The 27,097-nt window shown below is 45.5% G+C and overlaps 1 protein-coding gene across 1 annotated transcript in view; it reads right to left on the reverse strand.

The window, feature by feature from the left end:
- LOC144260155 (dynein axonemal heavy chain 5-like) overlaps window positions 1–27,097 on the reverse strand; it is a 259,923-nt gene that overhangs the window by 221,518 nt on the left and 11,308 nt on the right. Inside the window, exons 7-12 of the mRNA XM_077808714.1 lie at window positions 21,542–21,661; window positions 16,133–16,334; window positions 14,746–14,841; window positions 11,385–11,558; window positions 11,202–11,291; window positions 10,426–10,523 (exon numbers count right to left, since the gene is read on the reverse strand). Coding sequence (XP_077664840.1) covers window positions 10,426–10,523; window positions 11,202–11,291; window positions 11,385–11,558; window positions 14,746–14,841; window positions 16,133–16,334; window positions 21,542–21,661 — 780 coding nt within the window. The remainder of the gene's footprint in view (window positions 1–10,425; window positions 10,524–11,201; window positions 11,292–11,384; window positions 11,559–14,745; window positions 14,842–16,132; window positions 16,335–21,541; window positions 21,662–27,097) is intronic.

Consider the following 27,097-nt stretch of genomic DNA (forward strand, 5'->3'; position numbering starts at 1 on the left):
CTTAGAGAGGAGGCAAGGGGTGACTCCCTAGCAAATTGGATCGACTGCAGGGGAGAACTGGTCCCAAGATCCTCAATATGGCCAGTAGGAAAGGTCAATATGTTGTCGCAGGGGCCACCATGGCATGGGGTACATCAACAGCTCCGATGAGGCAGAGGTTGGCCCCAAACGAGAGGTTGGATGAGGCAGAGGTTGGCCCCAAACCAGTGCAGGTCTTTTGGGTGGCAGAGGATACCTAGGATGGGGGGTGGGGGGGAAAGGTTCATTGAGTGGTTCAGAATCTCCCGAATAAGAGAAGGTTGATTCTGGTTCCAGTAGCAGTACCATCAGAGCTGTCAGAGGGAAGATATTCCCTGTATTGGATGGGTGTCAAACTCCTTCCAGCTGTCAACTCTCGGTGGTGGTGTTATCTCTCTGGAGATGGAGGGACCCGATGAGGAAAGGAGTTCTGGATCCAGGGCAGCAAAAATGTCCTGTGGAGCAGTAATGGATTCAGCTCTCCCTGGTGTGAGAGGGGTTCTACTTGTTCGAGCCCCTGGAGCCAGCAAGGAAGACAGTGCCCAAAAGTTGATGATGATCAGACTTCGTACTGATTAATTCTGGGGTTTTGGAGGTGCCAAGGATGACGGTACCAACGGATCACGGTCTGGTACCAATGTAGCCCAATACTTATGAACTTTCTTGTCATGCCTCTTCGACTTAGGACGTACTAAGTCCTCATGGGCTGAGCTGATGGGCTTACTTAGAGCCAAATCCAACTTCTTTGAAGTGGATTTAGAGGAAGACTTTAGGGTATGTCTGCACTACGAAATTCGGTCAGTTTTATAGAAGTCAATTTTTAGAATTCAATTTTATACAGTCGATTGCATATGTCCACACTAAGCACATTAAGTCGGCAGACTGCATCCTCGCTACTGTGGCTAGCATTGACTTACGGAGTGGTGCACTATGGATAGCTATCCCACAGTTCCCGCAGTCTCCGCCACCCATTGGAATTCTGGGTTAAGCTCCCAATGCCTGATGGGGCAAAAACATTGTCACAGATGGTTTTGGGTACATGTCGTTAATCATCCCTCCCTTCGGGAAAGCAACGGCAGACAATTGTTTCACGCCTCTTTTCTTGGGTTACCTGTGCAGACGCGATACAACGGCAAGCATGGAGCCCGCTCAGCTTACTGTCACCGCTGCTGTAGGACTGGTAGCCGTCCACATTGGACATGTAGCTTGACCAGGGGTTCTAGGAAGTCTTCCCTGCCCAGCTCCTAGCAACCTCCAGGGCATGGTGTACAGCTCCAGCGCTTCCACTGCAACTCTGCTCTCCTGCGAGCTGGAGGCTTCTGCCTCAGGCTGCTCTCCCAGCTGGCAGCACCACGCGGTTGCACCTACCCCAGTCTACCCCTTGCTCCCATGGCTCACGAAGCCTGGACAGTAGTAAGGAGCAGTTCAACTATAGGCTAAGCAAGTGCAGAATGGTGGTAGAATGTGCCTTTGGATGTTTAAAAGCTCGCTGGCACTCTTGGTCAGACCTCAGTGCAGCCAACAATCCCATTCTTATTGCTACTTGCTGTGTGCTCCATAATATCTGTGAGAGTAAGGGGGAGACGTTCATGGTGGGGTGGGAGCTTGAGGCAAATTGCCTGGAGTCCAATTTTGAGCAGCCAGACACCAGGGCAATTAGAAGAGAACAGCAAGGCATGCTGCGCATCAGAGAGGCTTTGAAAACCAGTTTCATGACTGGCCAAGCTTCGGTGTGACAGTTGTATGTGTTTCTCCTTGATGCAAACCCAACCCTTTGTTGATTTTAATTCCCTGTAAGCCAACCACCCTCCCCCCTTCGAAATAAAATAACATTGTTTTGAAACCATGCATTCTTTCTTTATTAATTAAAAAAAATGAGATAACGGACAAAGTAGCCCGGGCAGGGTGGGGGAGGAGGGAAGGACAAGGCCAAATTGCTTATTGTAGCCACACTACAAATCCAACTGTTTGAATGACAGCCTTCTGTTGCTTGGGCCATCCTCTGGAGTGGAGTGGCTGGATGCCCAGAGCCTCCCCCTCCACGTTCTTGGGCGTCTGGGTGAGGAGGCTATGAAACATGGGCAGGAGGGTAGGCGGTTATACAGTGGATGCAGCGGGGGTCTGTGCTCTTGTTGGCTTTCCTGCAGCTCCAACAAACTCTTCGTCATGTCTGTTTGCTCCCCCAACAGATGCTTCATCATGTCCATTTGCTCCCCCATTAGCCTCAGCATCGCGTCCTGCCTCCGCTCTTCATGCTCACTTAATTCCTTCCTGGCCTCTGCCACTGAATGCCTCCCTGCATTAAGCTGTGCCCTATCAGTGTGGGAGGACTGCATGAGCTCAGAAAACATGTCATCGCTAGTGCGTTTTTTTCGCTTCTAATCTGCGATAACCTCAGGGACGGAGATATTACAGGGAGTGTAGAAACATTCTACGCTCTATGATTCTGGGGGGACTGCATGGTCACCTGTGCTGCTGAGTTCGCCACGCTGACCAAACAGAAAATGAAATTCAAAAGTTCCTGGGGCTTTTCCTGTGTACCTGGCTAGTGCATCGGAGTTCAAAGTGCTGTCCAGAGCAGTTACAATGGAACATTCTGGGATAGCTCCCGGAGGCCAATACCGTCAATTTGCATCTGCATTATTCCAAATTCGACCCAGCAAGGTCTATTTTAGTGCTACTCCCCTCGTCGGGGAGGAGTTCAGAAGTCGATTTTAAGAGGCCTTTAGGTCGACGGAACGGGGTTGGTTGTGTGGACGCAGTCATTTTTAAACCGATCTAATGTGGCTAAATTCAACCTAACCCCATAGTGTACACCAGGGCTTAGTCTCATGCTTATGAGAGTGCTTCCTGGATTCCTGACAAGATCCTGCCAGAGGGCCTGGGGGTGGGGGGTAGAGTCTCCCACAACAAAGTCGGACTTCTCCATGACCTTTTCCATGAGGTATTTGTGGAGACGAAGTTCCCACCCTTCTTTGGTATGGCTGGATAACGATTGGCAGATTGATTGGCACCTAGCTGTAGCACTGGTGGTCATCACTAACTGAGGAGGATTGTGGGCAGGAAGAGCAGAGTTTGAACCCCAGAGTCCTAAGCGTAGTCCAGGACCCAAACAGAGTCCAAAACACTAAACTGTAAAAACTGTTAAAACTATTTATAAAAGTAGATCAAATTCTTATTTTGTAGAATGAAGCTGAAGCTACGGACACAGGAGGTTCCAACCCAAAACATGCAGCGGTAAGAAGGAATTGGAAAGGAAGTCAGTCAGTCCCACTGTTTACTCCTTTGGATGGAGGCATGAAGTGAACCAGGGCACATGTAGGCCCAGGGACACTATTTTCAGATTCTCCAGCTCTGGGTGCATGCATAACCCATAGTGGAACACAACAGGGACCATCACTCAAAGATGAATCCCAATTTCCCCTTCCCAGCTGCCAAATTCCCCAGCTTTTCCCTGACAACTTCTATAGGGCAGTTATCCATTGTCAACAGGAAAATATTCTACACATTAATAGCTGAAAATCTGGGGACAGCATAAACTAAATTGATTTTTCACCAAAATAAAGAAATAAGTAACACAAGCAATAGTATATTGACAGTACTTTGTACTGCACCTGGATTGTAGCAGGGACAATTGGTAGGGAGAAGAACTGGAGAGCAGTGCTCCATAATTCTAGCATCAATGCAGCATGGTTTTGGCCTAATATGCCACACAAGACATGGAGATTTGCATATGAGTGAATGTCCCTGCCTTTGGAATGATTGCAAGGGTTCAAAGGGACTTTAAGGAAAAGGCATAAGAAAAGAGTATTGATGCTTTCTAATGATCACGTATTTATGGAGATGGAAACCATGGATCACTACACTGGGGACATTATTATTAAAGATGGGTGGGCAAATGTACTTAGACTCCATTGGACTCTACTAACATCTGTCACAAGGAAAAGTTATTATAATGACCAAAAAAAGCAGATAAAAATGAGATCCAAAAGAAAATTTCCAGATAAAGATGAAATCAAGTTAAGAGTTCACTAACTTCATTTGCTGTTTTTTAATCTGTTCTTCTTCTGCACACATGCCAAGGGCAACATCTGGAACTTCAAAATTCATTTTTTTTAGGTATTTTGTTTCACACAGTACTTCAAGGACCATAGGATCCAAATTCACGAATAATTCCTTTACACACCAGAACAGGAGGGGAGGAAAAAACAACAGTGAACACAAAGTGGCAGTTTGGTGGTGACATAGGCAGTGTGATTTTTCTGAAAAATGTATAAAGTGTAGTACAGATGACTGACAAAGATTTTGAAAACAGGTGCCTACATTTAGACTCCTGAACCCATACTCAGGCACCTCAAAACTGTGACAAAGCTCTGTCCTTGACTCCGTGGGTCCCGCGTTTCCTGGCGGATTTCACTAGCCTCAGAGGCTCACTGTGACCCTCCACGTAACCCTTCTCTCTCTAGAGACAAGGGTCACAGTCTACTGAGCCATTTTCATCATAAGCCAGTGAGGGAGGTGAGGAGAAGTTATCCTTCCTTGCACAGTCTCTGTTGTCTCCCAGTCTCAATGATTAATCAGGGGGCAAAGCGGGGGGGGGAGAGCCCAGGCCCACCCTCTACTCCAGGCTCCAGCCCAGGGACCCTAATAGTATCAGCTATGGTAGCTGACCTTTTAGAAACATGACATGTACAATTCCCTGGGCTACTTCCCCCACAGCAGCCCTCACTTCCTCAAGCTCCACTTCACCCTTACCTCAGGGCCTCCTTCCTTGTGCCTGATATGGTGAGTACTACTCAGTCTCTCCAATAGCACAACTTCCTCCCACAGCTCCTGACATGCCCACCCACCTGACTAACTGGGAGGCTTTTAACTAGTTTCAGCCAGCCCCTGATTGGCTTCAGGTGTCCCAATCAACCTAGCATTCACCCTGCCTTCTGGAAAGTTCTTAATTGGCCCCAGGTGTCTTAATTGACCTGGAGGAGCTGCCATTTCACTTATCCTGGTCCTATTGGGATTTCTTTAGCCTGGAGCTAATATATCTATCTCCCACTACTTTTCTATAGCCATCTGGCCTTGCCCTGTCACAATATGTAACTGGATTTTCCAAGTACTGAGCAACCAGCAACTCCCACTGACTTCATTTTTCTGTGAATCTTTTACTGTATCTTCATCATTTGAATACAAATATTGGCTAGAATAGTCTTCTTTCTCCATACACTGTGGTTAGAAAACCCAAAACTTGCTAAGCTAGAAAATTATTCCTGCCAATATGAAAATAAAAATTAACAAAACAATTGCTTATCATCAGAAACTAACAAAACAAGTTATATTTTAACAACAAAGCAGCCTTTGAGCTATTTGGGCACAAAAAGAGTAAAACTCAAAATAATTAATTTTTATGTCAATAACTCAAGAATAACCACAATAAAGGCCTGATCTTCCAAATGGAGAGGAGGAGGGTGTTGTTACATTTGGGCACAATAAAATTTGGATGTGATTTTACCGTTTTTTTCTTTTCTTAAAAACTAGGATATTAAATTTTAAAAATGACATTAATAGAATGTTATTAAGGTTGGAAAATCAGGCACTCATAATGTTGCCCATTCTCTCTCTTCCTCTGCCACAGAATTCCTATGTGATGTGGGCAAGTCCCTTAAATTTAATTGTGGCCAGTGGCCACTAATTGTGTGTTCATCTCTGGGTGCCTATAGTGAGGCTTTATTGGGAATCCTGGGAGGTGTGCAGGCACAAACCTGCCCATGTCTAAAGGCCCCTCCCCCAGCCTTGCGGGAGGGACCACTGGACCCAGAAACCAACTGAATGCAGGTGACAACTAATGAATAACAGGGTCAGGAGTGAAGGTCACAGGTTCAAAACTAGGGATCCAGAGGGGGACACCCAGCAGAGAACCCCGGACAACACCCACTGCTCCTCAAAGCTGTCTAGGGAGCCAGCGGATGCTGCCCAGAGGAACTCTGCCCGGATATGTGAGATCAGGGAGGAGCGGAAATGGCCCCACACTCACAGAGCACCCCCTCTTCTAGCATCCTCCTCCTGGTGGTGAAGATGGCCACTTTGGCCAGGTCCCGGAGGAAGCTGACGAGGTGGTCTTGCAACTTCGTGGGGCCCGGGACAGGGTTTGAGAATATAAACTGGTGTAGGGAAAAGTGCAGCCAGAAGTTCAACAGAAGGAGGAGCCAGAATAGGGGCTGTAACCTGGTGTACTTGAGATAAGCGTGCCCCAGGTTCTCCCTCATGCCGCAAAGGGGCAGGCTTCGGGGATGGGGGTGAACCACACCAGGTACACGCCCGTGCTCACAGCTCCATGAAGGAGCCACCAACCGATATCCCCAGCAGGCCATGGGACCAGAGTGGAATAGAGGCTGGCTCACTGGGGTTCCTCACCCTCCACAGGTCATAGATAGTCCCGCCATTTGGTATCAGGGCGGGACAGGAGGGTAAGGAAGTGAAACGTGTGGAGCACAAGCATGTAGAATTGTTTCCTTGGCGTGGTTCAGAAGCAAACTGGCTGCAGAGCATGCAGCTGACTTGGATTGCGGAAGGAAGGGGGCCGGGAGGGCTCACAGGACAGGGGTCCAATGAAAAGGTCCGGAGGGCCTGGGGTGATTGGGGAGCACCCTCTTGCAGTACCCACTCAAGGAAAACCTAAGAGGTGGGCGACAAGGCTGCCCCAACCTCCTGGAGCACGTGCAGGGAGAGCAGGAGGGTGGAGAGTCCCATGCACCAACTGAGCACTCAGGGATCCACCCAGTCCCCCCGTCGTAGTCCAGGAGGTCTCAGATTCTGGTGGTTTCTGCCATGACCACCCTCTGGCGCACTGAGGGGGACTCCGCTACCTGCACGTGAAGGTAGGGGTTGTGTAGCAGGGGCTCCGCAAGGAGGTCTGCCCCTCAGTGGCTACAATGGATCTGGTTGCCAAAAACAGCTTCCAGGTCAGGAAGAGGTCCTGGTAGAAGACTGGCAACTCAGAGAGGTCTCGCAGAAGACCCCTCGGTTGGAGAAAAAAGAGATGCCGGTTGTATCGGAACCCTCGGAGGCAGCAGAGGAAGGCATGCGCCAACGTGTTCCACACCAGACTACCTGTGGCATAATGGAGTCTCTGCAGGCCTGGAGGCGGAAGACATGGACCTGGCTGTGGAGGCAGACCAGGCCCTATCCTCCCTCCTCCAGGGGAAGACTCAGAACCCCTGCAGAGACCCAGTGCAGTCCTGGCCAGAACTCCAGAACTACCCTCTGGAGCCTAGCCAGGATCCCTGGGACCGGGCTCAGAGTGTTGAGCCGGTGCCAGAGCATGGATGGGACAAGTTGGTTCAACACCAGTGCCCTCCCCTGCACTGAGAGACACCAGAGGAGTCCCGTCCATCTCTGCAGCCGCTCACCCACCCTGGCCTCCAAATCCTGCCAGTTCTCTGGCAGAGAAGGATGCGTGGCGGATAGATAAACCCCAAGATAGAGCAGTGGTCCCACGATCCCCCGGATGGCTTGAAGGTGGGAGGTAACTCGGCTGCCATCTGTCTCCGACCATCAGGCCAGAGCTCTTGACCCGGGCAGAGGAGGCCACCGAACAGATCGCTTGGCAGGCCTCCACCCACACTAGGTCGCCCGGGTCCTGGACCATGAGGAGCATGTCATTGGCGTACGCCGACAGCACCAGCCGCAACTCTGGCTCCTGAAGCGCCAAGCCCGTCAACCTCCGATAGAAGACACAGAGGAAGGGCTCGATCGCCAGTGTGTACAGCTGGCCTGACAGCAGGCTTCCCTGTTGTACTCCCCGCCCAAAGCTGACCGGCTCGGTCAGGGTCCAGTTGAGCCTGACCAAATACTCCGCGGAGGCATACAGCACCTGGAGGAAGCCCACAAACTGGGGCCTGAAGCCGGGTGCATCCTGTCCAATGCCTTCTCCTGGTCCAGGGACAGGAGGGAGAATGACAGATCATACCAACCAGACTTGAGAGTGAAAGACCACTACCCTCCCCATGGTGGGCAGAACCAAACCCACCTCGCCCACCTCGTCAGAAGTACTGGGGAGGGGCACGAAATAGAAAGGGAGGGCCCTGCAGTTCAGTTGCAGCTGTACCAGGGAAGGAGGCGGACATCTTTTCTAGGGAGCCGAACCTTCTTCGGGACCCTGGATCAGCAGCCAAGCAGACAAGCAACCTACAGACTGAAGAGAGTTAGGACCCCGAGGAATGGCTGAAGTGGCCACCGCCCGACTGTGGGGTAACCAGACGGAGCTCCAGCTTAACAGAGCAGTGCCAGCTAAGTAGGGTAGGAAGTAGCCAGGGGAACCAGACTTTGGACCAGCCATGGTGCCAGGAAGTGAGGCACCATACTTCAGTTTCCCCGCCAACCCAGTGGCAGAACCACCTGCCACTAATAGGGCCATGGGCTGGGACCCAGTGGGCTGGGAGTAAGGTGGGCCCAGATCCCTCTATCTCCTTTGCCACTACTTCACATCTGGGGATTGGCAGCACACTCATGCTAGGACGGAAGGCCTCTGCCTTGATTGTTGGTTGTCCCAGCCAGGAGGCTGTGGACTCTAGATTGTTGATTGCTGTCTGCCGTAGCCAGGAGGCTCTAGGCTAAAGACTGCTTGTGCCTCTGCCCCTCCCCGGGGGCCAGCGCTCCAGACTGTTAACTGTTGTTTACCTCAGACAGGAGGCTGCAAGCTATAGACTGCTTGGTTTTTTTGTGTGTTTTTTTTGTTTTTTTAGCTTAAGCAGCCTGTTCTGTATTTACAGCTGTAATGTAAACATTAAAAAGAAGAATGAAAAAGGCTTATCAGCATATGACTTGGCACTGAAGACTGGGAATGAGGAAATAATTTCATTGTTTGCTAGTAAACTTGGACAGGGAATGCTGGACAAACTGACCAAGCCCAAGAATATCAGTCTGGCCATGGCTTGATTGGAGCTTTCTTATCCAAGGTAGAGCTGGATGCTGTGTGTGTGAGGAAGAAAGTAGGGTTTTTTGGTTTTTAAAAGACTGCATCGCCAAGGCTTGATTTTTTTTCATTTTTTTTTTAAACTGACTCTGAGGGACTTTGAATCAAGCAAGTAGTTGATACCTTTTGATAGCAAAATCACAAGTAATCTTCTTATACTTGTATTGAGCCCAAGGAGAGTAATTGCTTGTTGCTTGACCCCAGCCAGCAGGGCCCGAGCCCAACTACTGTTGCCTGATGCAGTGAGGCGGAGTGGCCTCCCTCCCAACTGAGAGTGAGGGACCACTACACACTGCCCAACCTGAGTCAAAGAAGGTCTAATATGCAAAAGAGCTAAGGACTCACAAATGCAAATGAAGTCAGTAAGAGCTACTTGGCACATGCACATGAGGCAGCATTGTCTGGAGAAATGTGCATAGGGATGGGAATCAGTACAATTTGAGTTCTAATTCTGAATCTGTCAATGAGTCACTCTGTGGCTTTAGGTAAATCACTCTCATGTCACATCTCCATTTCCCCATCTGGGGATAATACCTACTTCAGAGGAATGATGTTGCAAGGATTAATGCCTGTACAGTGCTTTGAACATGTAAAGTGCTATAAAAAATGCTAAGTACTCTAAAAAATCAGGTTCTAGGTATCTAAAGTGGGGGTTTTCCAACCACTGAAGCATTCAAAATTGCATATTTTGGACTTACTCTCTCTGTGCTGTAATCCCTATCTATAAAGTAAGGATAATAATACTTTCCTATCTCACCAAGTAGTTGCAACCTCAAATTCATGGATGTTTGTGAGGTACTCAGTATAGTGTTGATGAACATAGAAAAGACCATGAGGCAGTTAATAATTACATATTTGCTTCAGGTTTTGGACAACGTATAATAAATAAGACATGGGGTCTATACACGGAAAGAGTAGGATAAAAAAATAAATCAACTAACTATATCATTCTCTGAGTATTGTCCGTTATGTGCTCTAACATAAGAACATAAGAATGGTCATATTGGATCAGACCAATGGTCCATCTAGCCCAGTATCCTGTCTTCCGACAGTGGCCAGTGCCAGGTGCCCCAGAGGGAACTAATGAACAGACAATCATCAGATGATCCATCCCCTGTCATCCACTCCCAGCTTCTGGCAAACAGGCTAGGGACACTCAGAAAATGGTGTTGCATCCCTGGCTAACAGCCATGGATGGACCTATCCTCCACTAAATGAGATAGGCATCCTGTGGGAAAAACTAGCATGTGATCAAACAATTAAAGTCTGTATTGTAATATATACACATAAGGGGGCAGAATTAAGGTCACACAGAGTATCCTTAGAGTGCTTTATTTAGCAATCTTAATGGCATTTTATAAACATAGTTTTTTGTGTGTGATTAAAGTAAAAGCAATAAACTTCACTGTCCTTTTATTCTTAACTTTTAACTTCTTTACCTTGGTTTCTTGATGTCTGACAAGTAATGAAGCATGCAGTCCATTCTTAGCTTGCTCAGCAAACCTGCACCATGCTCTGTGATAAAGAAGTTCGAATTCTAAAAGAACAGCAGCCATCTTGTTGTAGCTCCAAATTACCTTCTTCATTTCCGGAGTCTACAAATCACAAGAAATTTGTTTTTATAATGTTGCGCTCATATAATGGATTAGATTGTGCCTTTCCTCACGATGGTCAATGAAACCAAACAGGTGTGGAGTTTGTAGGCCAAGCCATTTTGGGGATCAGATGTGCCAAACAACTTAGAAAGATATTTTAAAATTCTATTAGGAAACTTTTAAAACACCTTCTTAAACTCCTTTTCTCATTTTTATCAACCTTACCTACAAAAATTCTACACTGTAATATAAGACGTGGCATGTGCAATTTCACTGATTTGTTTCTTTTGGGGAAGTTGAAACAATGGTCTACAGCGCAGGGCAATGTGGGGTAGGCCCAGGTGAGGACAAAAGGAGTGACCTGAGTTACCTACTAGGACCAAGCAGCAGAAGGTGATTGGGAAGCAGCTGTGATGAGCCACAGAGGGAACTGGCATTGCCACCAGAGGTCAGAAGCTAGAGTGGTCAAGTATGGCAGAAGCTACTAGGATCTGAGGGCCAGGCCTTTAAAGTTGCAGAGGAATGGATATAAGGGAGATAAAAGTAAGCTATGTTATTGGCATGTCCTTTTTTTTTTTTTTTTTTTTCCGAATTTAGCATTCCCCCCACTAATTTCCAACCTTCAAAAGTGCAGTCTTCTTTTTAAAAAATTTCATTGGATGATCTATTTTTCTGAACAACTGCCGGGCCCACATAATCTTCCCAGTTACCTGCAATGGAGCAAGATTTAAGTTTATGTTTTCATTAACATAAAATAGACAAAGAGTAAACATCTTTTTCTCTCGCCTTAGTTTCATCCTTACAGGTGGTACATTACGAGGCATAGGCGGATTTTCTTTTTGCTTCTGGTAGAGTTTTCGAACCAGATCTAAATCTCGGCTGTATCGCTGAAGGATGATTATATATTTTTCAGTAAGATCAATATGGTCTTTACCAATGTGTTCAAACTTCATCAGAAGTCCCAACATCTGTTCAGTCTAAAAAGAGAGATTGGAGATTTGCAGTAAATGCTACATCAAGATGGCAATCGCTTAATAAGTTGTCATTGTGTGTTTATAACTGGTTAAGTTATTTTATTGTGAATATAGAACAATCTTATCCAATAGGTTAATTTATTAAATTCTCATTTTGCTCTAATATCATGTTTAAAATAGTCTGATTTGTCAAAAGAGCTACCTACATAGGATAATGGGGCAATACTTAATTTCTCTCTGACTCTTCTCCAAATGATCAGTGTCATTTAGCCATACACACGTCTGGTGTAGAGTACTCCTGGAATTCTGTGCCACTACACCTGGGAAGAATTCATGTCCCCCACAGATTTCTTTGCTTCCTCGCAGAAAATGATGGAGAAGCAAAGGGAAGCCACAAGATCAATGACGCACCGCTCCTCAGCAGGGCAGGGGTGTCTTTTCAGGTGCCTGGAGCAGCTGGCAGAGCTGTAAATTACAGCCACCCCAACCGGTGGCTCCAACCCTGCACCAGGCTCAGTTGCTAGTCCTGGCTAGCTGGGCAACAACAGGAGTTCCTCTTCCCCTGCAAGGAGTGGCTGGGACCAGGACCAGGACCCACCCCAGAAATCTTCCCCGGCTACAGGAAACTCCACACCCCACTCCCCATATCCTGCCCCCATCGTTCCTCAGCATGGGGTGGGACACTGTAGAGGGGGCTTCTCTTCTGTATGTCCAATGCCCAGGCATCCATACCCCCCTTACCCAGACTCCCCCCCTGCATCCAGAGCCCCCCTGCACCCAGAGCCCCCCTGCACATGGAACCTCTGCCGAGCCCTACTCCCCCCCCACATCTGGACCCCCACCCCACTGAGCTCCAATCAGCTGTACCTAGATCTGCACCCCAACAAACCCCACTCACCCAGTTCTCGGACCCCCCCGCCCCATTGAGCCTCTCACACCCAGACACCCACCCAATCCCCAACCACCTTCACCTGGACTTCACCCCCCTCCTGAGCCCTAACCACCTTCACCTGGACCCCCCTGGAGAGTTCCATTCCCCCTGCACCCGGAACTCCCCAACGAGCCCCTGTGCATCCAGATCCCCCCCTGCACTTGGACGCCCCCACCAAGCAGCCCGCACTGAGATTTCCCCACATAGAACCCTCTCTCCCCACACCTGGCTCTACCCACACTAAGCTCCTAAACACTTGCATCCTGCTGTCTGAGCCTACTTGCCACACACATGGATCAGGACCTAGGGCTGGGCATGTGTGCAAGACTCTGTCCCACTCACTTGTGAAATTGGTGTGCCTGGCGTGGAGGAGCAGGGCCCCAGGTTGTTTCTGGAGTGGGCCTGGTCCTTGCACTGTGTCAGTGTTGGGTACAGCCTCACCTCCCAGTCTGTGTCCTGGGGGGAAGAAGGAGACCTGCAAGGTGCTCCCCACTGCCATGCTGGAGCCTCCACGTTTATTTATTGACAAATAAAATGAGTAGAATTTTAAAATATTGTGCGCAGAATTTTTTTTTCTTTTTTTTTTTTCAGAATTCCCTCAGGAGAAAGTAGAGCAGTACTTCCCCCTTCATCAAGACTCCGATTCCTGACATCAGTGGGGCTCTGTGCAGGCACTGAGGTCTGCTCACATAGCTTGTTTTAGAATTGGGGCCCAAATCTAAAATTGGTCCTGATTTTAAAGACATAGCTCACAATGTTGATTTCTTTGTTTATTTCAGTCTGGAAGGAGGAGCATAAGAAATGCAACTGAGAAAATATTTCAAATGAGCTGCTGGGTAATATATTTTTTAAACTGAGTACAGCTCTTTTCTGTCTTGTGCTATGTACTGGATGAAACCTTATAATGGGTTGAGTTAAAACTGATGTGTGAATGCACTCTTCACTTAAGATAGTTCTAAGAAACACTTAAGAGCCCATATCTAAACATGGCAAAACAGAGCCTGCTCAGAAACTAGCACCATGTGGGTGGAGAGTTCCACTGAGTATTGTGACTGTGTGCGTGAGTGAGACACAGACAGACGAACAGTTTAACAGAACAGAGACAGATTGAAAGGCCAAAAACGAAGCAGGAGCCTGTGAGCACAGTGTATGACCTTGGAAAAAACTAGAGAAAGAACTTTTTGGCTCTGGTGTTGGCTAAAGAGGCTTGGGGACATAAGCTAATAAACTATTCTTTTGTTTCTGGTTCCTCCTATATTTAGAGTATAAAGAAACAAGATTACATTAAGGAAAATACCCGAGGCCTTCATCAATTACTATCCCAACCTGAAATATTCACAGGGCTCTGAACTTTGACTAGCAACTCAGGTCAAAAAGGGGCAACACTTGGAATAGTTTAAACTTGATTCTAATTCGTTTAAATTTCCACTCCCCATTTTCCCCCTAATAATTCTTGTAATGTAAGCACAATTAGGAATGAAAATAAAAAGCCAGCCAACATTTTGGAAGCAATAGGGGGCCAATCTTTAATACACTTTTTAAAAGGGGGAAATATTCATCTTAACAATATCTGTCTGTCAATTTAGGTGTTTATATAACTGTCTTCCTTGCCAGTGTAAAAGGAACAACCAACCGCTTTGCTCTGAGGCATAGAGGGGAGCATAGGCACCGTCTTTCTTAGTTACCCAGGGGTGCTCGAACCCCTGCTACACCCCAGGCCCTGCGCCCACTCCACCCCAATGTACCAATGACAAACTGTAAGCTGGAGTAGAGAGCAGAAGGACAGAAAGCACTGAAAGGAAGTAATAGAAGGAAAGCAAAACTGCAGATAGGTCTGGAGGTGCAGAGAGGACCCAGGGCCTGTGAGGTAAATTGGAGAGCTAATGACAGATGCTCCAAGAGGAGCAATTTACTATTTTGTTGCATCAGTAGGGAAGAAGTAAGAGCCTGGGGCAGAAAAGAGAAAGACGAAACAAAATGGGGAAGATGAGAGGGACAAAAGATGTGAGGAAGACAGAACAGGAAATTGGCACTTGACAATTATCAGTATTTAAATTTCCAATATTTCTGACTGAGTGCACTTGAGCTTGAAGAGTGTGCCGATACTGCTCAACTCCTCTGATATTATCTCACACCGAACAAGCATTGTGGCCTGATTTCCAAAGATGCTGAACACCTGCAGCATGCAGAGATTTCAGTAGGATTTGTGGATGCCCAGCACTTCTGAAGGTCAGATATTTTACTTGCAGAATTACTCACAGTTAAAGATTTCTCAAACCAAGAATCCACTAATTCTTGCATTGACTGGTGCAAACCTTCAATTTGATTCTTAAATTCAAGGTAATCTTTCTCAAACTGAAAAGGGGGAGAGGGTAACAAAACAAAAAGAAACAAAAATGGGTTATATGATGCCATTAATTTTCATGTAAAGCCACCCTCTTGGAGTCAATACAGCATTTGCATATTCTTCCCATTAAGTGTATTCAGCACTGTACAGAACAGTACAGTGACAGAGCCCATAACCCCCGCAGGAGTTTACATGCTAGATCAGGCAAACACGAAACAGTTAGCAGGACTACTTTCCATAATGATTTATCTTGAATGCCCAGTGTGAAGAATCCTGTGAGATTCTGAGTGCCTTCATCATCTCACAAGAGACACCCACCACCCTACAGGGGCAGTCCATACTATACTCTCACCCAATCATTTCATATGTAGAAATGCCAAAAAAACCATAATAGCAGTTAGAGATCTTGAAACAGCCCAAAACCTCAGCAGGCATCCAAATATGATTTTCAGTGGACAACCATACAACAAATATTACAGACATCAGAGCACAGTCCAGAAGTGCTCCAGGCCTGAAATATAAAGAGCGATTTTAAAAATTTGCAAACCATGAGTTAGGAAGAACGGTAGTGCAATAAGTCAAAATATTTTTCATGTGTTGTAATTATGGTCCAGATCTAGCAAAGCACATGGGCCCTGATTCAAGAAACTGGGGCCTTAAATATGGGAGTAGTCACACTAGCTTCCATCAGACTACTCATGTTTTTGGAGCACATGCATAACTGCTTTGATGGAACAGAGTCTAAGAACTGCTTTTAAAACAATCCAGTTTGAGCTCTGTGCTTTACCACGGCACATAAAATAGTCACCTAAGTGCTAACTACAGGCCTGATTCTTCAATTCTTCCTCCTCTAATTAATCCTTACTGATGCAAGTAGTGCCACTGACTTCAGTATCACTGCATGCATGAGTTAGGGTTTTCCAGATGGGATTCAAGGTTCACGGATCTCAAAAAAAAAGGAAAAAGTTTTGTTTTCCAATTAGCATAAAATATGCTCAAGATACAAGAAAAAGTGTTTGCACCACTGGGCCATTAAGCTGTCACATTAACAACTAGTTCACTTATCTGGGTACAACTACCAGTGGTGAATGTCTAACAACTTAAAATTGTCTTAATAAGATAGGAACCTGTTAGAATTATAAACAAATTAATGCAGATATTGTTATAAACTTTACACTGGTTCTTTTGTACACTGTTATAAAATCCACCATATTTTCAAGGAAATGCATAGTTTAAAGTGACTGATTTAGATTTTCACGAGTGTTTAACATTTCTGATTATTATTTCTGAAATACGTACCTCTTGTTTCCTGTGATCCAGAACGTCATAGGTTTTTGATTTGGTGTTTGTCGCAATCATCTGGTAACGAGCACTGATCTTTTCAATACCTTCTATTTTTATATTCTGTAGCTCTAAAAGGCCTTCCATGATATTGCTTATATCTGAAATCTTTTCCAAGCGTTTACAGAATGCGTCAAATTTTCCAAATATATAGTTTTCACTGATGATAAAAAAGGCAATAGAGGGACTATCATAAACATATGGAATAAAACATACTGCAAGAATTTCTAAGATTCAGATATTTTCTTCCAGTACTTGCACAATGTTTCTCTTTTTCTAAAATGTACTCTTCTTAGTGCAGAATCAAGTAAAATACTTTTACTATGAGTATGAAGTACTTAATGCTTAATTCTTACATGTGCCAATTTTTATCCTAATTGTAATTGTTTTATTTAAAAGAGTATCTCCACTTATGTCACATTTTCAGAACATCACAATTTGGCCTTGTAATGCTAAGATGCAGGCTGAAAGCCTTGTTCGACAGTGCTGATTCAGGCAAAACTCTCATTGGCAATTGTTGTAGCAACCAGGCAAGGTACTAACAAACTTCAACAGGACTTTATTTTTAAAGTGGAAACCTCTTTACCAAGCTGCTGCTGCACCCTCAGTAGTTCTCACTCCGCCTCCTCAACTTCCTCCCCCCTTCCGGTTTTCTGTCCTTTCAGACTCCCAACAGCCAGTGCTAATAATTACAAGCAGCATCTAAACACCACATTCCCTCCTCTCTTAAGAAACTCTCCCAATTGAAATAAACATTGTTGTTCTAACCACAGGAACAAATATGAAACAAGACACTATACTGTTGGCAGAAATATTACACTGAAAACACTGTAGATACTACATAACATAGTCTCTAGTCCAGACTGGTGGTCGTCTGGGTCTGACAGGCCATCTCTCAAGCCCCGGTTCCAGTGCAATGTCTTGTTGTGTTGATACTATGGTGAAATCATCCAATACAGACTGGGTGTTGGCATAATCTCCTCTTGGTGCATAGGCAGGTGCAAGATAAGAAGCATTCCATACCTGCCCATCAGAAAGTCAATAGGTGTAAGGTCCCTTCTTCTCTACGATTTTAAGAGGAGCTATGAATTTATGGTCCCCTTTGCATAAAATTCCAGGTTTTCATATTCTAACAAAGAAACCACACCCAAACTTTGGCTCCTTAGCACCCCGCCACTTGTCTGTGAGAGTCTTATACTTTGCTTGGTTCTGTTCAACTGTTTTTCTCATATCATCCTTGGTTGGGGCATCAGGTCGTGACTTTAACAATCCAGCAATGTTCAGTTTAGTATTCATCTGTTTCCCACGCAGTAACTCTGCGGGTGATCTTTGCATTGTGGCATGTCGTGTAGCCCGGTATGCTTGCAAGAAATCAGTAGTGAAGGGTATCCACAATCGCCCTTCCAGTTTAGCCATTTGCAAACTCTCTTTCAAACTTCTGTTAAACCATTCGATTTCCCCATTGGCTCGAGGGTAATATAGGGATGACCTTCTGTGTAAAATGTTCCTCTCTGCAAGAAAAGTTTCAAACTCCAAGGAAGTAAAATTGACTACCATTATCTGAAACCAGTTCTTTGGGGTTACCTTCCCTGCTAAAAACGAAGAGAGGAACTTAATTACTGTAGCAGAAGAGATTTGCGATGTAAACGCTACTTCAGGCCATTTACTGAAATAGTCTATTAAAGTGATGGCATAACGGCAGTCACTTGGAGCTGTATCAAAGGGTCCTAAAATGTCAATCGCCACTTTTTCCCATGCAGATTCAGGAAGAGGAACAGGCTGTAATGGAGGGATACATGTCACTGCTGTCTTATCATGCTTTTGGCAAGTGACACAGGATTTTATGAGTGCTTCAGTTTGAGAGTCCATCCCTGGCCACCAATACAGATTCCGTAGTCGTTGTCTGGTTCTGACAATTCCTTGATGAGTATCGTGTGCCGGGTGTATGAGTTTTGACTGTAATTCTTCTGGCACAAGTAGCTGGTGTGTACCTCAGAGCAGACAGCCATCAAGCAAAGAAAGTTCATCCCAAACTCTAAAATAAGGCAGCAAAACTGGGTCAAGGTTTTTAGGGTTACTGGGCCATCTCTTTGTCAGAAATTCCCGTAGTTTTTCTTGAATTGGACACGCTGAACAAGCAGCTTGAAATTGTTCTCTTGTAACTGCAGTAAGAGCGCTTGTAATAAGCGCAACTACTACATCCTCATCCTCCGGTGGACCATCTGGTGAAGGCAAAGGTAGGCGAGAAAGGCAATCAGCTACCACATTTTGGTTTCCAGGCTTATATTCCAGTTCATAATTGAAAGAGAGTAGTCTTGCAGGCCATCTAGCAATACGATATCCTGCTCTTCTCAGTCCTTTCGTGGTGAGCAACGTCGTCAAAGGGCTGTGGTCTGTGCGCAACTTGAACGTGCGGCCCCACAGGTAAGTTCTCCATTTTTCAGTAGCCCAGACACAAACAAGTGCTTCTTTTTCAACTGTAGAATATTTCCTCTCAGCATAACTTAGTGTCCTTGAAGCAAATGCAACAGTCCTCTCTGTGTTGACCTCATGAACTTGTGTGAGGACAGCCCCAAGTCCATAATCAGAAGCATCAATAGTTACAACTGTGGGCAATGCAGGAGTGAATAGTGCAAGTGCTGGACTATGTACAATCAAGTCTTTCACCATTTCGAAACTAGCTTGTGCATCTGTTGTCTACACTAAGATTGAACTTCTCCGTAGTAATTCTCGTAATGGTTCAATGACAGAAGCATAATTGGGAATGAATTGTGCATACCAGGGGGTCAGACCCAAGAAGGAACGTAAGGTTTGCAAATCTGTTGGAGGAGGAGCATTTGAAATTGCCAGGATATAATCTGGATCAGGTTCTAGTCCAGCCTGTGAAATTGTATGCCCCAGAAAAGAGAGTTCAGTTTGTCTAAATTTGCATTTGGACCTATTGAGCTTGAGGCCTGCTTTGCTGATGCAGTTTAGTACAGACTGCAGGTTATTGTCATGCTCCTCACAAGTATTTCCAAACACTATAATATCATCCAGATAGCACTGAACTCCATGTTAATTCTTCAGAATCAATTACATCATTTTTTGGAAGGCACTTGGGGCAGATGCAAGACCGTATGGAACATGTTTAAAATGAAATAGTCCCTCGTGTAATAAATGCTGTGAGGTCTCTGCTATCTTCATGCAACATAACCTGGTAGTATGTGGTCTTCAAATCAAGAACAGAAAACATCTTTGCTCCATGGAGTTCTGCAAATACTTCTTCTATGTGAGGAAGAGGATGGATGTCAATCACAATAGCTTTATTTGGCTCCCTTAAGTCCACACAAAGGTGAATGCCTCCACCCTTCTTCTCCATCACTACTATAGGTGAAACCCATTCCGAGGAGTCAATCTCTTCCATAATGTCCGTTTGAACAAGTTTTCTACGATCCTCTGAAACAGCATCCCTGACTGAAAATGGTAAGCGCCGTAACTTCTGTCGTACAGGCATCACATTATTCCGCATTTTAACTTTATGCATAAAACCATAAGCACAGCCGAGTTTCTCCTCAACCTGGTGTTGGGTCCCAGCTGAAACTGATGTGTGTACCGCAAGAATGCTTTGCTGAGGAAGATCAATTCGTCCATTAACTACCCTGAGATTTAAAGCAGCCAATGAATCTCTGCCAAGGATAGGAGTGCCTTTGTGGACAATGTAGAACTCTGCAGTTACACAGCAATCACCAAAAGTAACTATTGCTGGCAGGCAGCCATGTAGTGAAATATGGTTTTTCAAATAGCACACCAAGTGAAGTTTGGGTTCAGTAAGAGGCACATCGTTAAAGTAATGCAAATAGATGGAATAAGGTAATATAGATACTGCTAAGCCAATGTCCAACATTAGCTGAATAGAGTGTGATTTGTCTGAGGGTATGGTGGAAACATTTACAGTGCACTTTATTTCTTCTGGAATATGTGCAGTAGTGATTTTGTTCACGCTCAGCACAGTAACATCTGGTATTGTAACTGCATGCACCTGTTGTTTGAACTGGCTGCTGCGACATACTTTAGCAAAATGCCCAATCTTTTTGCAATGATTGCACTGAGCTACTTTTGCAGGACATCCTGTGTAGCTTGCAAGGTGTTGTGGGGATCCACAGCGAAAGCATGTTTTTACTGTATTTTGAATTTGCTGATTCGGTGGTTTTCCATTAGTTTTCCTCTTGTAATCGTTTGTCTGCAGCGATAGTGAACTTTTCTGCAAAGGAGTCACAGCCTAGACTGTGCCTCCTGTATCCATGCTCATTATTTTGGCTTCAGCTGTAGCTGACTCAATCTGAGTAGCAGTGATTATTGCTTTTTCTAGTGTAAGTTGTGGTTCTAGAAGTAAGCGTTCTCTTACACGAAGCATGGTTGTTTTCTCAATGGGCTGGTCTCTATAATCATCTCATCTGCCATATTCCCGAAGTCATAAGTTACAATCAGACTCCTCAGGGAAGCAATATACTGCATTATAGTCTCCCCTGTTTTCTGGTCACACTGGCGAAATCTGTAGTGATTAGCTACTACATCTATTCACTACTATTCACTTTTGGCACAAAAATGTTCTTTAATGCAGTGAGTGCAGTCTCATTTATCATCTGCAAGGGAAAAAGCGTGAAATATATGCTGCCCTTCTGCTCCAAGGCAGTGGATTAGCAGAGCACGCTTTCTTGCTTCAGAAACCTCTGTAGCAGTGATGGGAAGCAGATAAGTCTCAAACATATGGATCTAGGCAGTAAAAGCAATTGGGGGCTCACCTGGACTTTGCAGAAAGGGTGCAAGTGGGTTCAGAGGCAAAAGATCTATCCTCGTCACCAAAATGTTGTAGCAACCAGAGAAGGTACTAACAAACTTCAACAAGGCTTTATTTTTAAAGTGGAAACCTCTTTACCAAGCTGCTGCTGCACCCTCAGTAGCTCTCACTCTGCCTCCTCAACTTCCCCCCCACCCTGCTTCCTGTTTCCTTGTCCTTTCAGACTCCCAACAGCCAGTGCTCCCAGTTCTAATAATTAAAAGCAGCATCTAAACTCCACAGCAATATGATTAAAGACCTGATCAAAAAGCCCACTTATGAATATGCTTAACTCTAAATTCATGCATTAGTTCAACTGAAATCCCTTTGGGCCTATATGGGTAACAAATCTGTGACAAACTCTTGCAAAACTTGTCACTGAAAAAATTTTTCTGAATAAATTCTGCAGGATCAGGTCTGGAACATGCTACAGTTTATATTTTCACTGAATGTTAAACTCTCCAGTTCATCTGAACATATGTTGATTGTGCAGTTATAAATTATATAAATGGACAAGATTTGATTCAAGGACAGAATGAATGATTTACCTGAAATCAAACTGCCGATCACTTGGATTTTCCTTTAGCTTCTCCCTTACTCTCTGAAAATATGTTTGATATTGTTCATTGAGATAAATACATTCTTGTACCCTCTTTAATAATTCTTGCCTAAAAACAAAAGTGAACAGAAGACAAACTTAATAACCATAGAAAGCTGCACAAATGATTACAATAATAGAACATTTCAGCTACGTAGACATTTTATCAAGCCCAGTACTTAGAAAATATTGTATTAACATTACAAAGAGTACCTTGATAAAATGTGGACATAGATGTATATAAATACATCATTCAAAATGTGAAAAGGATTAAATTAAAATGTTCATTTTTAAACTGTTTTACAGGCTAGAATTTTGTTTTGTTTTATGTTTTACTGTTATTGGACCAAATCTTGACCCTATGACACTGCTCAGCACAGGCCAGATAGGAACTGCCTACACCATGTAGCCTGTCCAGTTCCTGTACTTCAGCCATTTTTTTCCTCTACAAACTGTGTCCTTGTTTCCAGGAAAGTTTGGATTCTCCTCTTCTTAGGTAGGATCAAACATCAGAAAAGTCTCTTGTTTCCTTTAAATGTGAACATCTAGAAAGCCACAATTCCCAAGTTCACAGGCTGGGTTCAATTTATGTGCAGTAGTTTGACCAATCTTGACATAGCTACTATAGATTAAATAGTGGGCAGGGGGAGGCTGTACTTGTCCCTTTTAGTTTAAATAATGGACTGTTATTACATATATAAGCCAACTAGTTGTAAAGATCATCACTGTGTTAGGACTTTGTCACTCAGTTTCCAGAACGTTTGTCAGACCAAAGGAATCATAAATTAACAAACGTAAAACCTCATGAATTCACCCTACTCACTCAGAGACTTCTGCAAAGAAAGTGATAAAACAAAAAGAATTCATTAGAAATTAATTTTGTTCAAGTATGTTAAAAATTGTATTTTAATTTTATTTATGAACATTCTTTATCTTTAAGGATACAATTTAGTCACGGAGATCAGGGAAGTCAATGATTCTGTGAATTCACCCAACCTTGGTGACTTCTGTGGCTTAATCTGTGAGCAGCTGGAGCCGGGTCACAGACTCCCATGAATTTTTGTTTATTGCCCGTGGCCTGTCCATGACTTTTACTAAAAATTACCATGACAAAATCTTATCCTTATTTATAATGTACATACCAATATTCTGTCATGTGCTGGTTATTCTCTCGAGTGCTGGTTAAAGATAATTACATTTTTCTACACACAAAGAGCAACTAGAAATCTTCAGCATGAATTACTTTTATGTCACTCATGCCTGTAATCTAGGGGTCATCTTTGACTTGATCCTCTCTCTAGATCCTCACATCAAGGCTGTGTCTAAATCTTGCTGTTTATTCCTGCACAAGATCTCTAAAATGCAGTTTTCTGTACCCATCCACAAAGAGAAAACTCTCGTCCAGGCTTTCACCATCTTGTTTTCACTATTGCAGCATCCTCTTCTCTGGCCATGACAAATGCAATCTCTCGCCCCATTGATCAGTACATGTAGGTGAATGATGACAGATACAGAGATGGATTTAAGCAGGAGGCTACAACTTTATTAGCACTGGGGAAGGATTCTATCTGTGCGGTCTGCCCATCTCTCACATACCAGGGATTTAAGTGGGTCCAGTCCAGTGAGTTATAGGGCTCCCACCGTTTAACACGTTACTCCAGGGAGGCTCTTCTCTGCCTACCTGTAGGATTCAGCTCACTCTTCTGAATCCTCTCCCCAAAAGGGGGACAGAGGGTACCAAAGAGGTCTCTTGGGCTGTGAAGACATCAGGTTTCTCCTTCACCCATAAGCACAAGTTGCAAGTCTCTCTTAAGTCTGGAAGATGGCCCTTTGGCCTCTTATCCACACTGGACACCCTGCACAGCTTGCAATGAACTAAACATTCATTCCCATTACTAATATTAATTTCTAACTCCTATTTCTTCTTTGTGCTTTCTCCTATGCTGCCCCTCACTCATGGGAGGAGCTTCCCATAAATATCCATAAGGCCATCTCATTGTCCTCCTTCAAATTCCTCCTTAAACTCTCCTTTGCCATGATTCTACAAAAGATTTGACGATGAGGCAGCTGGTGCTGAGACCACAGCCTATCACTCTGATCAACATTGTCTCATTGTTTCCTTGTATTCCCCCATTAGTCTGCCTGTTTGCCTTTTGTATTGCAGCAGCGCCTAAGAGTCATGGATAAGGAGCCCACTGTGCGAGGTGCTGTACAAACACAGAAAAATGGTCCCTGACCTAAAAAGTCTAAGGGTATGTCTACATTACAAAATTAGGTGATATTATAGAAGTCAGTCTTTAGAAATCGATTTTATACAGTCGATTGCGTATGTCCACACTAAGCGCATTAAGTCGACGGAGTGCGTCCTCACTACCATGGCTAGCATCGACTTACAGAGCAGTGCACTGTGGGTAGCTATCCCACAGTTCCTGCAGTCTCCGCTGCCCATTGGAATTCTGGGTTAAGCTCCCAGTGCCTGGTGAGGCAAAAACATTGTCGCAGGTGGTTTTGGGTACATGTCGTCAGTCACCCCTCCCTCCGTGAAAGCAACGGCAGACAATCGTTTTGCGCCTTTTTTCCATGCAGATGCCATACCATGACAAGCGTGCAGCCAGCTCAGCTCAGCTCGCCGACACTGCCGCTGTTCTGTCCTGGGTGCTGCTGGCAGCAGATGGTGCAGTAGGTCTGCTAACCATCATCATCCACCACTTCCGCTGCAACTCTGCTCTCCTGCAGCTTGGGGGATCCGTTCTAGTCCTCCTGGGTGCTGCTAACTGTCGTCATACACCGTTTCCACTGCAACTCTGCTCTGCTGCTATTGTCTCAATAGCGAATTGCTGCATGTTGTCTGTCATGGGCTCCTGGGTACGTGTGTTCTTCCTCGGGAAATGTGCGCAGTGCTAACCGTTGTCCTCCACCGCTTCCATGCAACTCTGCTCTCATGAATCCGCCTAGCAGGTCCTCTTGTCGGTCTCTATAAATATCTATTCTTGTGGCATCCGTCTTTAGCCACCACTTCTGCTGCAAATCTGCTTTCCTACAGACACCATACCACGGCAAGCATGCAGCCCACTCAGATCACTGTGGCAGTTATGAGCATTGTAAACACCTCGCGCATTATCCTGCAATATATGCAGAACCAGAACCTGCAAAAGCAGGCGAGGAGGTGACAGCAGTGCGGTGATGAAAGTGATGAGGACATGGACACAGACTTCTCTCAAAGCACGGGCCCCAGCAATTTGGACATCCTGGTGGCAATAGGGTAGGCTCATGATGTGGAATGCCGATTCTGGGCTCGGGAAACAAGCACAGACTGGTGGGACTGCATAAGGAATTGTTGCAGGTCTGGGATGATTCCCAGTGACTCTGAAACTTTCGCATGCATAAGGGCACTTTCATGGAACTTTGTGACTTGCTTTCCCCTGCCCTGAAGCGCAAGAATACCAAGATGAGAGCAGCCCTCACAGTTCACAAGTGAGTGGCGATAGCCCTGTGGAAGCTTGCAACACCAGACAGCTACCAGTCAGTCGGGAATCAATTTGGAGTGGGCAAATATACTGTGGGGGCTGCTGTGATCCAAGTAGCCAACGCAATCACTGAGCTGCTGCTATCAAAGGTAGTGACTCTGGGAAATGTGCAGGTCGTAGTGGATGGCTTTTCTGCAATGGGATTTCCTAACTGTGGTGGGGTGACAGATGGAACACATACCCTATCTTGGGACCGGACCACCTTGGCAGCCAGTACATAAACCGCAAGGGGTACTTTTCAATGGTGCTGCAAGCACTGGTGGATCACAAGGGACATTCCGCCAACATCAACATGGGATGGCCAGGAAAGGTACATGACGCTCGCATCTTCAGGAACTCTGGTCTGTTTGAACAGCTGCAGGAAGGGATTTACTTCCCAGAGCAGAAAATAACTGTTGGGGATGTTGAAATGCCTATAGTTATCCTTGGGAACCCAGCCTACCCCCTTAATGCCATGGCTCATGAAGCCATACACAGGCACCCTGGACAGTATTAAGGAGCTGCTCAACTGTAGGCTGACCAAGTGCAGAATGGTTTATACTGCCTATAAAATGTCTACTTTGTGTACCCAGAATAATGTATTGTGTTTTGTAACTTAGCCCTGGTCTACACTAGGACTTTAGGTCGAATTTAGCAGCTTTAAATCGATGTAAACCTGCACCCGTCCACACAATGAAGCCCTTTATTTCGACTTAAAGGGCTCTTAAAATCGATTTCCTCACTCCACCCCTGACAAGTGGATTAGCACTTAGATCAACCTTGCCGGCTCGAATTTGGGGTACTGTGGACACAATTCGATGGTATTGGCCTCCGGGAGCTATCCCAGAGTGCTCCATTGTGACCACTCTGGACAGCACTCTCAACTTAGATGCACTGGCCAGGTAGACAGGAAAAGAACCGCGAACTTTTAAATCTCATTTCCTGTTTGGCCAGCGTGGCAAGCTGCAGGTGACCATGCAGAGCTCATCAGCACAGGTGACCATGATGGAGTCCCAGAATCACAAAAGAGCTCCAGCATGGACCGAACGGGAGGTACGGGATCTGATCGCTGTTTGGGAAGAGGAATCCGTGCTATCAGAACTCCGTTCCAGTTTTCGAAATGCCAAAACCTTTGTTAAAATCTCCCAGGGCATGAAGGACAGAGGCCATAACAGGGACCCGAAGCAGTGCCGCGTGAAACTGAAGGAGCTGAGGCAAGCCTACCAGAAAACCAGAGAGGCGAACGGCCGCTCCGGGTCAGAGCCCCAAACATGCCGCGTCTATGATGAGCTGCATGCCATTTTAGGGGGTTCAGCCACCACTACCCCAGCCGTGTTGTTTGACTCCTTCAATGGAGACGGAGGCAATACGGAAGCAGGTTTTGGGGACGAAGAAGATGATGATGAGATTGTAGATAGCTCACAGCAAGCAAGCGGAGAAACCGGTTTTCCCGACAGCCAGGAACTGTTTCTCACCCTGGACCTGGAGCCAGTACCCCCCGAACCCACCCAAGGCTGCCTCCTGGACCCAGCAGGCGGAGAAGGGACCTCTGGTGAGTGTACCTTTTAAAATACTATACATGGTTTAAAAGCAAGGATTACTCTGCCCTGGCATTCGCGGTTCTCCTAGATGTAGTCCTAAAGCCTTTGCAAAAGGTTTCTGGGGAGGGCAGCCTTATTGCGTCCTTCATCGTAGGACACTTTACCACTCCAGGCCAGTAACACGTACTCAGGAATCATTGTAGAACAAAGCATTGCAGTGTATGTTTGCTGGCATTCAAACAACATCCGTTCTTTATCTCTCTGTGTTATCCTCAGGAGAGTGAGACATAATTCATGGTCACCTGGTTGAAATAGAGTCCTTTTCTTCAGGGGACACTCAGAGGAGCCCATTCCTGCTGGGCTGTTTGCCTGTGGCTAAACAGAAATGTTCCCCGCTGATAGCCACAGGGAGGGGGGAAGGTTGAGAGGGTAGTCACGCGGTGGGGGGAGGCAAAATGC

This window comes from Eretmochelys imbricata, chromosome 2, assembly GCF_965152235.1.
Source record: "Eretmochelys imbricata isolate rEreImb1 chromosome 2, rEreImb1.hap1, whole genome shotgun sequence".
Lineage (NCBI taxonomy): Eukaryota > Metazoa > Chordata > Testudines > Cheloniidae > Eretmochelys > Eretmochelys imbricata.